General features: G+C 46.1%; 1 protein-coding gene across 1 annotated transcript in view; it reads left to right on the top strand.

Annotated features, from left to right (window-relative positions):
- Nucleotides 1-10985, top strand: part of LOC138492966 (5-hydroxytryptamine receptor 3C-like) — a 50457-nt gene extending 39472 nt beyond the window's left edge. Inside the window, exons 8-9 of the mRNA XM_069620244.1 lie at nt 750-960; nt 10627-10985. Coding sequence (XP_069476345.1) covers nt 750-960; nt 10627-10985 — 570 coding nt within the window. The remainder of the gene's footprint in view (nt 1-749; nt 961-10626) is intronic.
- Nucleotides 10986-13373: the final 2388 nt, after the last annotated feature.

The following is a 13373-nucleotide window of genomic DNA, read 5'->3' as shown; positions in this document are numbered from 1 at the left end:
TGAAATGCTCATGTGGGCAAAAAATAGTTTGTTTAGGAAGAAGCGAATAAAAGTAAAAGATCAGTCTTAAGGCGAGAGCGTAAAATGCGGCAATAGGGGGAAGCACGGATATCAGGAGGAAGGATATTTCCACGTTTTGGGGCCAAGAGGGAAAAAGAGCTGAAGCGTGACCGAGTGCACAGGTGTTTGGGAGTAGAAAACAGATAAAGGTGTTTTAGAGGAGTTGAAGGAGAGGTAACGAGAAGACATCCAGGATTGAATCGCTGGACCTGTTCATGGTGTCCTTCTGTTGTTAATTCAGTAAGCCTAATTGGCTCTACCGCAGTGTATTTCACTGTACTAGACACGCGTAACTGTGCTCCCTCTGGTTTCTCTGGATTAGGCTCTCCCTCCTTATCTCAAGCATGCGTCACTGCACCAAGCATAATTTCCCATACTCTTAGCTTGTCTTGTTGCATTGGGCAGGTTCATGGTACCCCAGTGTGTTTTGCTGCACTAGGCCTAAATTGAATTCTTTAGACTCCAGGTTCTTTCACTATAATGTGCCTTCATCCATGCCTTGCTCACTGCAACGGGCCTGTCCCCCAATATGTTAACTGTACCCAATGGCCTGTTTAGCAAACTTGCGTTTCACTGCACAACGCCAGTTTCCATCTTCCTGTCTGTTTTCCCATGTAGTATCTGTGTCCACTTGTGCGCTGCTCTGTGTTTCCCCTGTACACCCAGTGTCATTGCCCCTCCCTTCCCAGGTAATCGTGAAACGAAGGCCACTGCTGTATGTGGTGAACCTGCTGATCCCCAGCGCCTTCCTGATGGTGATCGACATCATGAGCTTCTACCTGCCGCCGCACAGTGTGGACCGCGCCTCCTTCAAGATGACCCTCCTCCTGGGCTACACCGTCTTCCTCCTCATCATGAATGACCTGCTGCCCAGCACCACCAATGGGACGCCCCTCATCGGTAATGCGCTCATGACCGGACCATCCTTGTGTGAGGTGAGGCAGGTCTGACATGGCTCCTGTCTCAACCAGATCCACTAGTCACACCAGGAGGGTAAATGGGGCAGGAAGCATCTGAGACCAAAGATCTGAACTGTTGACATCTGAATTAGCACTGTAATATGAAAAACAACAGAGACCATCCAAAGCATTTACCTTAGGTGGTCCAATTCCATGCCCCTTAATATTAGGTTAGGGACTTGGTTCACCTCCGGTCTTACTGTGACAGGGTCGAGGCACCAGCTGCTACTCTTTTTCTGCAAAGCTATTGGCCACTCTTCCTTCATGCCATTTTACCGCCTGCCGAACATTCCCAGAAGTATGGGGAGTAGTATCTCATGGGTAACGCCACTTCCCAGTAGTACGGGAGCACAACAGCAACTGTAGTGGCAAAGTACAGGAGGAGTTGCAGCCTGCCGGTGCCTGCTTCTATACTGCCATCCTGTGCCGCGGCAAGCAGGTAGGAAGTACTCATCCACCAAGATGGTTTAGGATAAATGAAAGCATCAGTTTGCAAGCTGGGCAATACTATAAAATCCAACAGACATCTTGCATTGGTAAACAGACTCATCATAAAGTCCATAAGGTCAAATCCCAGCCTCCATAGGAGATGCTAGCTACAGCCATGCGATTCCTCATTTCCAATTCCAATGTCCACAACTCGGAACCCACCCACCTAAAACTGTCGGCAAACCCACCGACAGCCTGACCCAGCGCTGTGCACAACCATGGTGGTCATGGTGCATGACTCTTTGAAGTAGATTGGACATAATTCATTTTAAAATGCAGAAAGAATGTGTGCACTGCAGTGTTAATTATTCCTTCTTGCAATGTAAGAATCTCCAAGTGCGATCCTCGAATCTCAACCACCCCATGTTTTCAGGATAACCACAGAGCATATATATGATTCCCATTTAGATTCACTGTATTCATTTCATTGTACTGGATTTGGTCCTTGAGGACTACTCTTGTAGACTCATAGAGCCAATAGGCCCATTTACATCAAGTCTCCATCATTTTATTCGGCTTTACTGGAGTGCAAATTGAAAATTTGGATTTGGGACTTCAGTATTTAAAAATTCAACTATGGATTTGAAGTTTCAAAACTAAAATTGGCCTTTCCAACTTTCCCCATTTTGGAGCGTTATGCTTTTAAGTTCTGATTTTTTTGTATTATACATTTTTTAAATTCAAAATGAGTTTAATATTGTGTTCCTGAAAAGGGAGATGCTTGCTGATTTGGATGCAGGATCAGGCACACATGTTTTTTTCTCCGGGCCACACACATGTCTTATTAATGTCTCTAAATGTGTTGTATTTCATCGTTAGGATCTGTTTTACATAGCTTTGTACAGCTGTTAGAATAAAGCTTTCAGGACAGCCAATTCTGAGAAAAGCTCGCATGATAAATTTCACTGAGTGGTATTTGCTCATTTCTTTTGTCATTATGAAAACCCTACAGGATTTGACTATTTGGTGGGTCCACAAGGCCATCCCAGTTTGGAATGTATTTTATTGTAAGTAGACTCATGAATGTCGTGCATTTTTCAAGAATCTTTTTTATATGATGTAGATTATTAAGCTTGTTAAGCTTTAGCGTAAGATGTAAATTAAGCTTTCCACTTAGTCTGCCGCGTTCCTCTCCACGCGCTCTCGCGATGGCAGTATCTCTCAGGGACAGATCCAATTACAGATCCCAGAATAGAATTCCTAGAATTGGCCAGACTCAATCTATACCAGCAGTGGCAGACACCTGCACACTGCGCAAACCCTATGGCCCATGGCTGCCTTAATATGACACTTGCATACTGGAATCCCCGGTGATGTGGGGGAATCTTGGTCGGGTGTTACCAGATTCCCGGAAATGGAGGAAAGGCAGACTAAGGGAATACTTTCTGTAAGTCAGTTATTGGGACAGCAGTAGTGGCAGTTTCCTCTCTCCTGTTTAGCAGAACTCAACTGGAGAGGTTCTGGGTCCTCAGAGGCGTCTTCCCTCCCTGTTGTCCTACTGGAACTCAGAGCAGTAAGGTGTCTCTCTCGAGATTCCTTACCCAGAGTTCCAAATGAAAACACTATTTCAATGCATCACACGGCCGTGACACATAAGAACTGAAGGATGTTTAAGATTGCCTTCGTTATCCAAGGAATGCCCTTGTCACCGAACCTGGACACTGTCTGATGAAATGCCATAGAATGCCGCCCACAGGACTGCTGTGTGCACATTTGGAGTGGGTAATATTGGCAGCAGCGTCTAAGTCCTTCGCAAGTAGGAGGTTATGGTTCATCATGCTTATAGATGCAGTGTTAACCTTCTTGGAACCACGCGCCTACAACCTGACAAAGGTCTGCAGCAGGTTTCCACATACCCTCCTCATAGGGGTTGGGAAGGCAGGAAGATCTCTGAAAGTTTCATGATTCCCCTGGCGGAGCTGAACTTCATAGCCTAGGCTTCCTAGCCTAGCCAATCAGATCTGGTCTTCAGCCCTGCTTCATATTTTGCAGGCCCCTCCTATTGAGGTGCTCAATTAGCTGGAGGGGCTAGCAAAGAGGGGCTAAAGACTGCATGCCCACATCCGAACTTGATAAGCTTGGGAGTGTGACTCTCGGGCTCCTAACACATGCATTTCACATTTGTGCAATGCAGTTTTGTATTCACACAAGAGCACAAATTGCCATGGTGCAAAAGAGAATTATTGTAATAAAGTGTTGTACACGGGTGGGTGACCCTTTGTAATACAAGTCTGATGTCTTAGAATTCAATTATTTACAACTCCCTTCAGGCTTTATTGTTGCCCTCAAGGGATTCAGGTTACTCTTGATCAGACAAGTCCTTCAAACAGTTCTTTGCTGCTTGTACGTTCAAAGATTGCCCTTCATTGTTTGGAAACCCTCCTTTCCTACTATATACAGCCAATCCATGCATGTCTTCAATACCTTGCTGTCATGATGCAGCACTCTGCAGACAGCCCACATCTTGAAAGGTCATTGCAGAATTCCTTTGGTAAAGGCCAGATGAACCATGATTTTCTAGACGGGCTAAGAAGGAAATGCCCTCTTCTTACGTGCCCTGAGCCCATAGGGGGGGCAACTGTTGTCTTGCACAGGGTTTCCGTTCTAGCCCATGCTCAGTGTGACATTAAATACTTGCCCATAAAAGTAGCAGTTCACTATGGCTACTATTTCAACTAGAAGAGTGTATTTATTTATTTATTTATTCGCATTTGTAAAGCGCACGTACAGCCCGGGGGCATCGTGGCGCTTGTTACAAGAGATTGCAAAGAATTTTCATTGGGGAGGTTACATCTGACCAAAAGGTCTCTTAGTTACAGTATACAGTAGTCAACATTTTTCTTTGAGCAGACAAAAACACAAAACACAGCAGGGTATGTTGGTTAAATGAAGAGTAGTGTTTTGAGTGCTTTGCGGAACGCAAGGTGGGATTGAATCATTCTGAGGCTAGGCGAGAGGGCATTCCACTGTGAGGCAGCTATCGTAGGGAAGCTGGATCCTCCTGCGTGGGCCTTTTTGGTTTTGGGCATCTGGATAAGGTTAGAGTAACCCTCCCTAAGGGGTCTAGTGGCAGTGTGTTTGACAATCCTCTGTACAAGGTATGGAGGGGCAGTGTCATGGAGGCATTTGTGTGCTAGTGAAAGAGTTTTAAACGTGATTCTCTGTTTGACTGGGAGCCAATGGACTTGTCTCCTGATTTCTGAGATGTGTTCTTTCCTTGAAGTCCCAGTGGCTGCCCTGAGGGCATTGTTTTGCACTATTTGCAGTTTAGAAAGGTTTTTGCATGACGTCCCGGAAAGTAGGGCGTTGCAGTAATCTAGTCTAGAGCCAATGATGGCTCTAGCTATGGTGAGGCAGTTATGTTGTGAGAGGAATGGTCTGGCTGCATTAATGATTTTGGCGTAGTAGGCTGATGAGATGGAGATGGCATTTACTTGTCTGTCCATGGTGAGGTTTGAGTCTAGGTAGACGCCCAGTGTTTTGACGTGGTCAGACACTTTGATAGGTGTATTGTCGATGGTGAAGGATGAGTATTCCCGACTGAGGTTACCCAGGGTGGTAGGTGAGCCGATGAGTAGGAGTTCTGTTTTTTCACTATTGAAACAGAGCCAGTTGTCAGCCATCCAGGATTGGATGGTTGAGTATATATCCGTAAGATTGGCCATGTCAGTCTTGTAGTCACCCGAGAGAGGGATTAACACCTGCGTATCATCCGCATAATTGGTGTATGAAATGCCCATGGCATCCAAGATGCTGAACAGTAGCCTAGTGAACAGGTTATAGAGTGTAGGTGCTATGCAGGACCCTTGTGGGACTCCACATGTAAGTAGGCTCGGGGCGGCAGTGGCCGAGTCCGAGAAGACTTTCATAGCCCTGCCTTGGAGAAAGGAGGTGATCCAGTTGCGTGCTTTGTGTGAGAAGTTAGCTGCAGAGGCAAGGTGACGGCACAGCGTGTTGTGGTCGACCAAGTCAAACGCAGCGGATAAGTCGAGGAGTAGGACAAGTGCAGGTTTGCCTAAGTCCCTCAAGTCGTTCATTTGTTTTTTTAGGTCGAGGAGGGCTGATTCCGTGGGCGGAAACCTGATTGGCGCAGGCCTAGGAGTTGGTTTTCCTCGAGGTGTTTTTGGACTTGCATATAGGCTGCTTTGTTGAGAATTTTTTAGCAGGAATGGGACTGTGGTGATTGGTCTGTAGTTACCGGGGACAGTGGGGTTGAGTGTTGGCTTTTTGATTAAAGGGCGTACCCAAGCTTCTTTGAGATCTTTAGGGACAAGGCCTGATCTGAAGGAGGCATTGATAAAGGCAGTGATAAAGGGAGCAAGGGCGTGAGACGAGTCTTTGATAAGTTGGGCAGGGCAGGCATCACCTTTGCAGTTGGAGGGTTTAATAGACTTAAGCAGGGTGATGGTCTCTAATTCAGTGATGTCTCTAAATTCAAATGGGAGTGAGGATTTAGGTGCTGGTGAGACAGGGACTTTACTATGCTGGCTAGCTATTAGCTTTTCTAGCATTTTTTGGTGGCCAATGATTTTGGCCTACAGGGTGTCGAGTTTGTCTAGCATTGCAGATTGAATGCTGTTACACCATTTGGCATCCTTGATAAGCGTGGGCGGAGGAGTAGAGGGTTTTTCCAATTCTCTGAAGATGGAGAATATTTCCTTGGAGTTGGATTTGGCGTCATTGATTCTAGTGTTAAATGAAAGGGCTTTGGCTTTGATGAGATTGTTTTTATATGACCTGGAGATGATTTTGAAGGCCTCCCTATTTGTTTCTGAGGGGTTGGCTTTCCAGGTGTAGAGGGCGGATCTTTTTTCTGAGCGTTGCTTGAGTAGCTCATTGGAGAACCAGGAATTGGAGTGATTTATTTTCTTGGCTTTCTTGAGGGTTAGGGGAGCAATTGCGTCTATAGCTTTGGTGATGATACTTTTGAAGGTGCTTGCGAGAGTTTCTGGGTTGTTGGAGGTCGGCGTTTGTAGCGCGGGGACAATTAGGAACAGTGCCAGATTTTCAACTGTAAGTTTATGTGAACTCCTGGCGTATGCTGCTGGGCAGGGGATCTGAGTGGGTACGGAGTCTTTTTTAGTGGTGAGGTTGAATTGGATATAGTGGTGGTCGGACCATGGGATGTGGGTATTGGCGGTGACCAGAATGGAGCAGTTGTTTTGGCTAATCCAGTCCAGGGTGCGTCCTTTGATGTGGGTAGGTTCAGTAATGGTGGGCGCGAAGCCGAGATTGATAAGGGCTTTGTTAAGCGCTTTGGCGTGCTGGTCTTTAGGGTCATTGAGGCCTAGGTTGAGGTCACCCAGGAGGATGGTTTGGGATGTTTTTTTTATATTGTCCGATAGAGCGTGGACAATGGAATCTTGGAAGTCAGTGCAGGGGCCAGGTGGTCGGTATACAATATGCATATTAATGGTGCAGGTGTGTGACACATTGATTTTAAGTGGGAGGTAGTCACAGTTGTGTCCATTTAGTCCCTGGTGTGCTGGTGATTCCCTAATGCTAAGGGAGTTCTTGGCTATGAGGGCGACGCCCCCTCCTCTCTGGTTAGTACGGTCTTTCCTGAAGATAGCATAGTCTGCGGGGATGGCTAGGGAGAGGGCAGGTCCTGAGCTATCATTTAACCAGGTTTCTGTGAAGGAAAGTATGTCTAGATTGTCTTTGGTGATCAGATCGTGGATGTCGAGGGGATGCGCAGGAATAGAGCGAGCATTAACTAATGCACACTTTAGCGTATGGGCAGAATTCTGTAGGGTGGGTTGTGGTGTGGTGCGAAGTGCAGACAGTTCAGTGGGCATAGGCACAGGTGCAACAACAGTGGGTGCAGGTAGTTCAGTGGGCATACGCACAGGTGATGCAGTGAATGCTGTTCGTACACAATAGTAGTCGTTTTAACAGAAGTTACAATTCATAAAGCCATTCCATCAAAAAACAAATGTAATTGTAATGGTCATGATATTCCTCGGAACATTCATACAGTCTTGTCATTGAACAATCTGAGGTCTGTACAAACTGTTATAGCCCGGGGACTTGCATAACCCACAGACTGCCCAGCATGCAATGTTTCAAGTCTACCAGCGGCGATGCAGAGCGTACCTGCAGCCAAGTCCCCCAGACTGTAAGTGCAGAGTCATACATTATTCAAAGGCCATTGTTAATTCTAATGCCAAAAGTGTATTATAATCACTTTGGAGGCCCGGAACCTGTGTCACACCAGGCATTATGGGCCCGTAAATCTTGGTAAACGAGCTCGCTGTGCTCAGGCCCTTAGTTTGGACTTCAGGACACGTAATGCCTGGTGCAGCCTTTGGTTTGGGTCTATACAGTTTAATTAGCACATGATTGCATTACAGCCCAGGAGGATAGTTTCAGGGCAACCCGGTTGTCTTGGAAATAAGACAACCCAGAGCAACACAGGTTTGAATCACAGTCCCACGCTTAGAGACTGGTCTCCGGTATTAAGCTTGTTATGAAAGATGAATTAATTATTAGACCGGCTGATTAGTAAGCTTGGAATGCAGTCTACATTCTCTTGCATAGAGGCTATTCTAAAAATGTTGACTTAAGCAGCAGCCTGACAGTCACAGAAGCAATTATCTTGAGCTGTGTAAAGGCAGAGAAGCGTGTATGTTCAATTCCCCAGACTAACACACAACAGTGAAATAGGAGTGATCAGATAAACAGCAGCATACATGAGGAGCCAGAGAGGGCTAGTTAATGAGGAAGGATACATGATTAGCTGATGTACAAGAGTGATCAGTTAAAGAACATTACAATGAGAAGGCACATGAGCAAAACCTTATAGTCATTACTACGAAGCATGCAGGGAAAATCAGTTTCACAATGTGCTCAAACAATCAAAACCAGAGTATTGGATAATTCACTAGCAGGTGTGCAAGAAGAAGTTACATGATAACATTTGCAGTGGGCGGAGTGTGCTCTTAGAATGTGAAATTCAAGGAGATGCCCCTCAACCTAGAGCATTGAACTGCAGAGCAAGCCTAGGTCTTTCTGTTATACATTGAATCCAAAGGTTCAAGAACCGCAGTGTAGCTCCTCTGATATAAACCACGTCATGTTGTGTGGTCAGGGGAAGCAATTTTATGCTGGGAAGCATTTTTCACGATAGGCGATTAGATTAGTAACTTGGCTGGCGTGCTATTTTAAAAAAAACACTGTGCCAGTAAAAGTGCCTTGTGATTCGGGTAGCTTTGTTCAAACTGACCCCCATTGGCCCACAGAACTAGGCCATGGCAGCCATCTCTTCAGACATTGGGCCTCATTTCAAATTTTCCAGCATCCTGGCAGAAAATCCACCAGTATACTGGCAAACGTACCTACCGTTTCCGATGCTTGAGATTCTGGTAATACCGGCATATTAAAGGTGGCAGAACCACTGGTAAATCCCCATTCCATGGGGTCCAATAGGAATCCATGGAGGATTTGCAAGTATTTTTGGCACTGGTATTGCCGGTGCAGAAAATTCCGACTATTTTGTCGATGGGAGCCTTAGTAACCTCCAGCTCCTGGTTGTAGGCAAGTCAGGTTACCCCCACCGGCATATTTGTACTCTGCCAGTCTGGTAAAGTACCTGTATAGATAAATACCAGCACTTTTTTACCGGACCGGCCGAGTAACAATGAGGCCCATTGTCCTATACGCAAGTCTCTCCCTGCATCTTGTCTCCTTTACATATGTGGTCCTAGAGCAAGGAGGACCTGCAAAACATTATGATACACAGGTGGAAATAGCATGAGCTTTCACAGAAAGCTCAGCTTTCGGAGCAGAGCTCCCTGTTTAGCTCTAAGAAAGAGGCAGACTGTGGCTGTAACAGAGTGGATCAAAATCAAGGCAGCCCAAAGTGGGTTCAAAGGCAAGCAAGAGGTGAAACTCAATGTTTTTCCTTACACGTATGACTTTTCCTTAAGAAAGGAAGACTTTCAGATTCCTCCAATGAAATTTGCAACAGGGGTACAGAGGAGTCAGTCCACACTTTCTTCAAACAAAATTGCTTTGATTTAAACTATGGAGTAGAATGGTTGTCCAACTCCAGGCCATGAGGGCCAGAATCCTGACAGGTTTTCAGGATATGCCTCGTTAATATTCATGAGAAGAAAATGTGCATACATTTAGAATCATTGTATGAAAATGTATCTCATGGATATTAATAATGGATATCTTGAAAACCTGCCAGGATTCCAGCCCTCAAAACCTGGAGTTGGACAACCCTGATTAAAGCCACTTCAGGAAAATGATCATGACTTAGCAATCAGTTCACGACTTTATCCGCCTTTCTAAAAGCACGTGATTCTATCCTCAAAGGGGCACATGTTGGCAAAGGATGTTACTCACCATTGCAATGGCTTTGTCATGCTCTGGATCATGAAACCTGAAGTGTTGCTGAGGGAAGCCAGAAGTGCCTGAACCCTCAGTGCCGATATGGTTCGATATGGTTCATGTGATTTGTGGCGTTGAGATTGGGTGAATGCAAGAGCTATTAGATGGCTGTGCTTCTAAAAGGAGAACAATGGGCTGATTTTCCAATTCTGCGGATCAGAAAAAAAACTATTAAAGACAGGCATTAATATGTAAAACTCTCTTAACTATTTTTTTGCCGATCCTTGGGATATTCATCTTTTTTCAATGCGGAGTGGGGGCACAGAATGGCATATACTTTTCCGCTATGCATGTCCTTTTCAACATGCCATTAAAGTAATGGATTCTTGGGGAAAAGCCACTTGTTTTAAGCACCTGGTTAAAACATTATCTCCTGGCCCTCCCCATCATGCCTTATGTTCATAGCTACCAAAGGTCCATGCGTGACACCTCAAGCCAGACCTATTTCCCCCATTACATGCTGTGACCTTTAGGCCCATACTTGCAATGGGAAAACGAAACTACAAGTCGCAGCATGCAATTGGAAAAACCAGGAATGGTTTGCGGTGTCATGCATGACAGAGGGAAACTTGTCAGCTGTGTATTATTTATTCAGAAACTGGAAGCCTGTGAATCCTTGCACTGCCTTTAACCTTCCCTCGGACACAGCTACCATCACCTATACCGTGGATGACAGAAACTTCAGACATATATCTTAAATTCCATGTTCTCTCTCCCCTAGGTATATACTTCTCCGTCTGCCTCGCTCTTCTGGTCCTCAGCCTGATGGAGACAGTGATCATTACCCACGTCCTGCATCGTGGCGCTGTGCACGGGACCAGAATCCCGCCCTGGCTGAGGAGGATGCTGGTGGAAGTCATTGCCCGATTAGTCTGCTACAAGGCCCCTCCACTCCCGAACGAGAAGACTGTGACTGCTGTCATTGTCCCAGCCAAGCAGAACAACCTAGGTGAGGAACCTCAACTCCCCCAAACATCAGGAGTGGCTGCACATATTATGGGCTGGGTGCTGACTTTGACAAGGGGCATGGTCACAAATGGGTGCACAGCAGGCCAGGCTTTGGCTGAGACATGGAAATGACCACATATGTGATGTAATGTAAAGTGGTCATGCATAGCGCACCTCTGCTATACTGGCACCATCTACCATGCAACCCTGAAAGGTACCAGGCGGGTTCGGAGTGTTAGTAGGGCAGAGGGGGAGGCAGATGAGAAACCTGAAGTGTTGGTGAGTGAAGCCAGAAGTACCTGAACCCTCAGTGCCGATGTGGTTCATGTGATTTGTGGCGGTGAGATTGGGTATGTTCTATCCACAGGGAAGAACGCAAGAGCTATTAGATGGCAGTGCTTGGACACCGGTTTAGCCACTAACATGGGCTGTTTTCGAAGGACCTAAAGTTGGGAGCTTGGCTATTGCACCAAATGAATAACGTATTAGTATGCATAAAGCAGCCATTTGTATTGTTGTCTTTGTGTGTAGTGTGAAGGTGCTAGAGATGGAGAGGTGAGTTTGTTTGTTGGGGGAAGGACAGGGCATTTGGTATTAATGAGGACTCCTGCTATTGGAGTTTACTGCTAGACCGATCCATGAGTTCCAATTTCCTGTTGGCATGGGGTTTGAGGGGCGGGGGGGGGGGTTACTGTGCTGTTGCACTTCGACATGCAGAGATCCTGCCGTTCACGGTTGCGTTTTATGATGATTGTGGGTGGGGGTGTGGGAGGAATGGTTGTTTCTTTTTTAGCTGATGGACATTATCTGTAGATTACAGGTAAATTTTTGGAGATGACAAATAGATTAATATATTTATTCCCCTGTGAGTTATAAAGCGCCATATGTAAGCAAATCGCAGTGCGGCACCTGGAGCATTAAGGATGGGCGTGATTGTGTACAGGCGGACAAGCCGACAAATGAATTACAATATCTAGTTTTGGAGGAATAAGTTCAGAATTTGACAAAATATTGGCAGCCCCAAAGTTCAGTTAGGTACATGCCAGACAGTAACGAAAAAGATAGCTTAAAGCGTTTCACCTCAAGGGCCTTTCCAAATTTGGTGACATTTGATTGAGTTCTTGAGTCTGATGAGATGGTATCGCTTCATAGCTGTTGGGTGGACAGCATCGTCTTGCCCACACAGCTTTGCTTGGGGATGCAGTTCATACTTTTCTGGTGGTCTCTGGTCTGAGTAGTCTTGAAGGATGGTAGAGAAGAAGACATTGGATAAGAATGTATGGACCACCACTTGCCCAGAAAGCTCATTGAGCCATGCAAAAGAATTTTAAAGTTCATTTTTAGCTCACTTTTCTCTGCCCTCCGGATTTGCTAGTCTGCTTCCTACTCCCCATGCCTTCTCATCCAACAGTTCTACAGCTCTTCCATATTACAACTCTGCCCTTCAAAATTCCCTTTCCCTGCTGTCCTTGGAGCGGGCCTTTGTATAGTACTTGGACTGATTTGCTTGCCAGTGAGTGGCTGGAAAGGCCAGAGGTTCTGGCTGAGCATGCTTAGTGCCAAAGCTGCTTTGTAGTTCTGAGTCTGGAATGGAAGTCTTCAAATAGTGCAGCCACCATTTTTTATTTCTTTTGGGTTTGGAGCTGTGAGCCGCTGTGCTGGTGCCACTGTCTTGACTCTCCGCCGCTGGCTGCACTCGCTTTTGAATCCAGTCTGGCTGTCCCCTGTACTCAGCAGGTTAGTGTGTGCGCTATAAAGTCCTTTTGTTGGGCTGGGAGTTTGTAAAAACGTTTTCTTTCTGTTCTTTGGGGGGTGTACCCTCCCATTCATTGAAATCGGAGTGATAGCTGCAGCAGACTCTCTCTGCCCGGGTTAAATCTGTAGGAAAAACACGAGCCTCCTTTTTATTAGGTCTCCCTATTGTGACAAATCGAAGGAGTTTGTCACCTCTCTCCAAGTAAGAGCCACCTACTCTGGGACTAGGAAGGTGAGAATGCTAGGCTTAACATCCTCTAGAGTACCCGGGGAAGCAGGGTATCTCTGGAGGTGACTCCACCCTAAAGGACAGGAAACCCCAGAGAGGAACTTAAGTCACAATCCCATCCCTCGCGCTCTCAGACACTAACACCTCGTTAAGGTATGCTGTAGCTAAGTTGTATGATAACCCTATAACCCCTTAAATGGCTGGCACTGCGTCTAACCCATACTTTACTAATTCTTTGTGAGAAAGAGCAGAAAGGTGTGAAGAACAGATTCTTAAAGGCACGTCTTCTGAGGAACCAATCAGGAGAAGGTATCAACGCAGCCCTCAGAGTTCAGGTACATTGCAGCAAATGCAGGAGGTGTGGCCGGCAGGAGATAGAATGCTAGGAGGCGTACGGGGCTGCAGTCTGCACTTGGCAAATGCAGCAAGTCCTTGTGGGCTAGAAACCAAACGCATCTGGCACCGCAACACAAGTGAGAGCAGAGAAGGTCTGAAAGCCAACGAAAGGCCCAGAGAAGAAACCACCTACAGGTTCT

Source organism: Ambystoma mexicanum, chromosome 10, assembly GCF_040938575.1.
Source record: "Ambystoma mexicanum isolate Mex_15411 chromosome 10, UKY_AmexF1_1, whole genome shotgun sequence".
Lineage (NCBI taxonomy): Eukaryota > Metazoa > Chordata > Amphibia > Caudata > Ambystomatidae > Ambystoma > Ambystoma mexicanum.
This window is presented reverse-complemented; position numbering and strand designations above follow the sequence as displayed.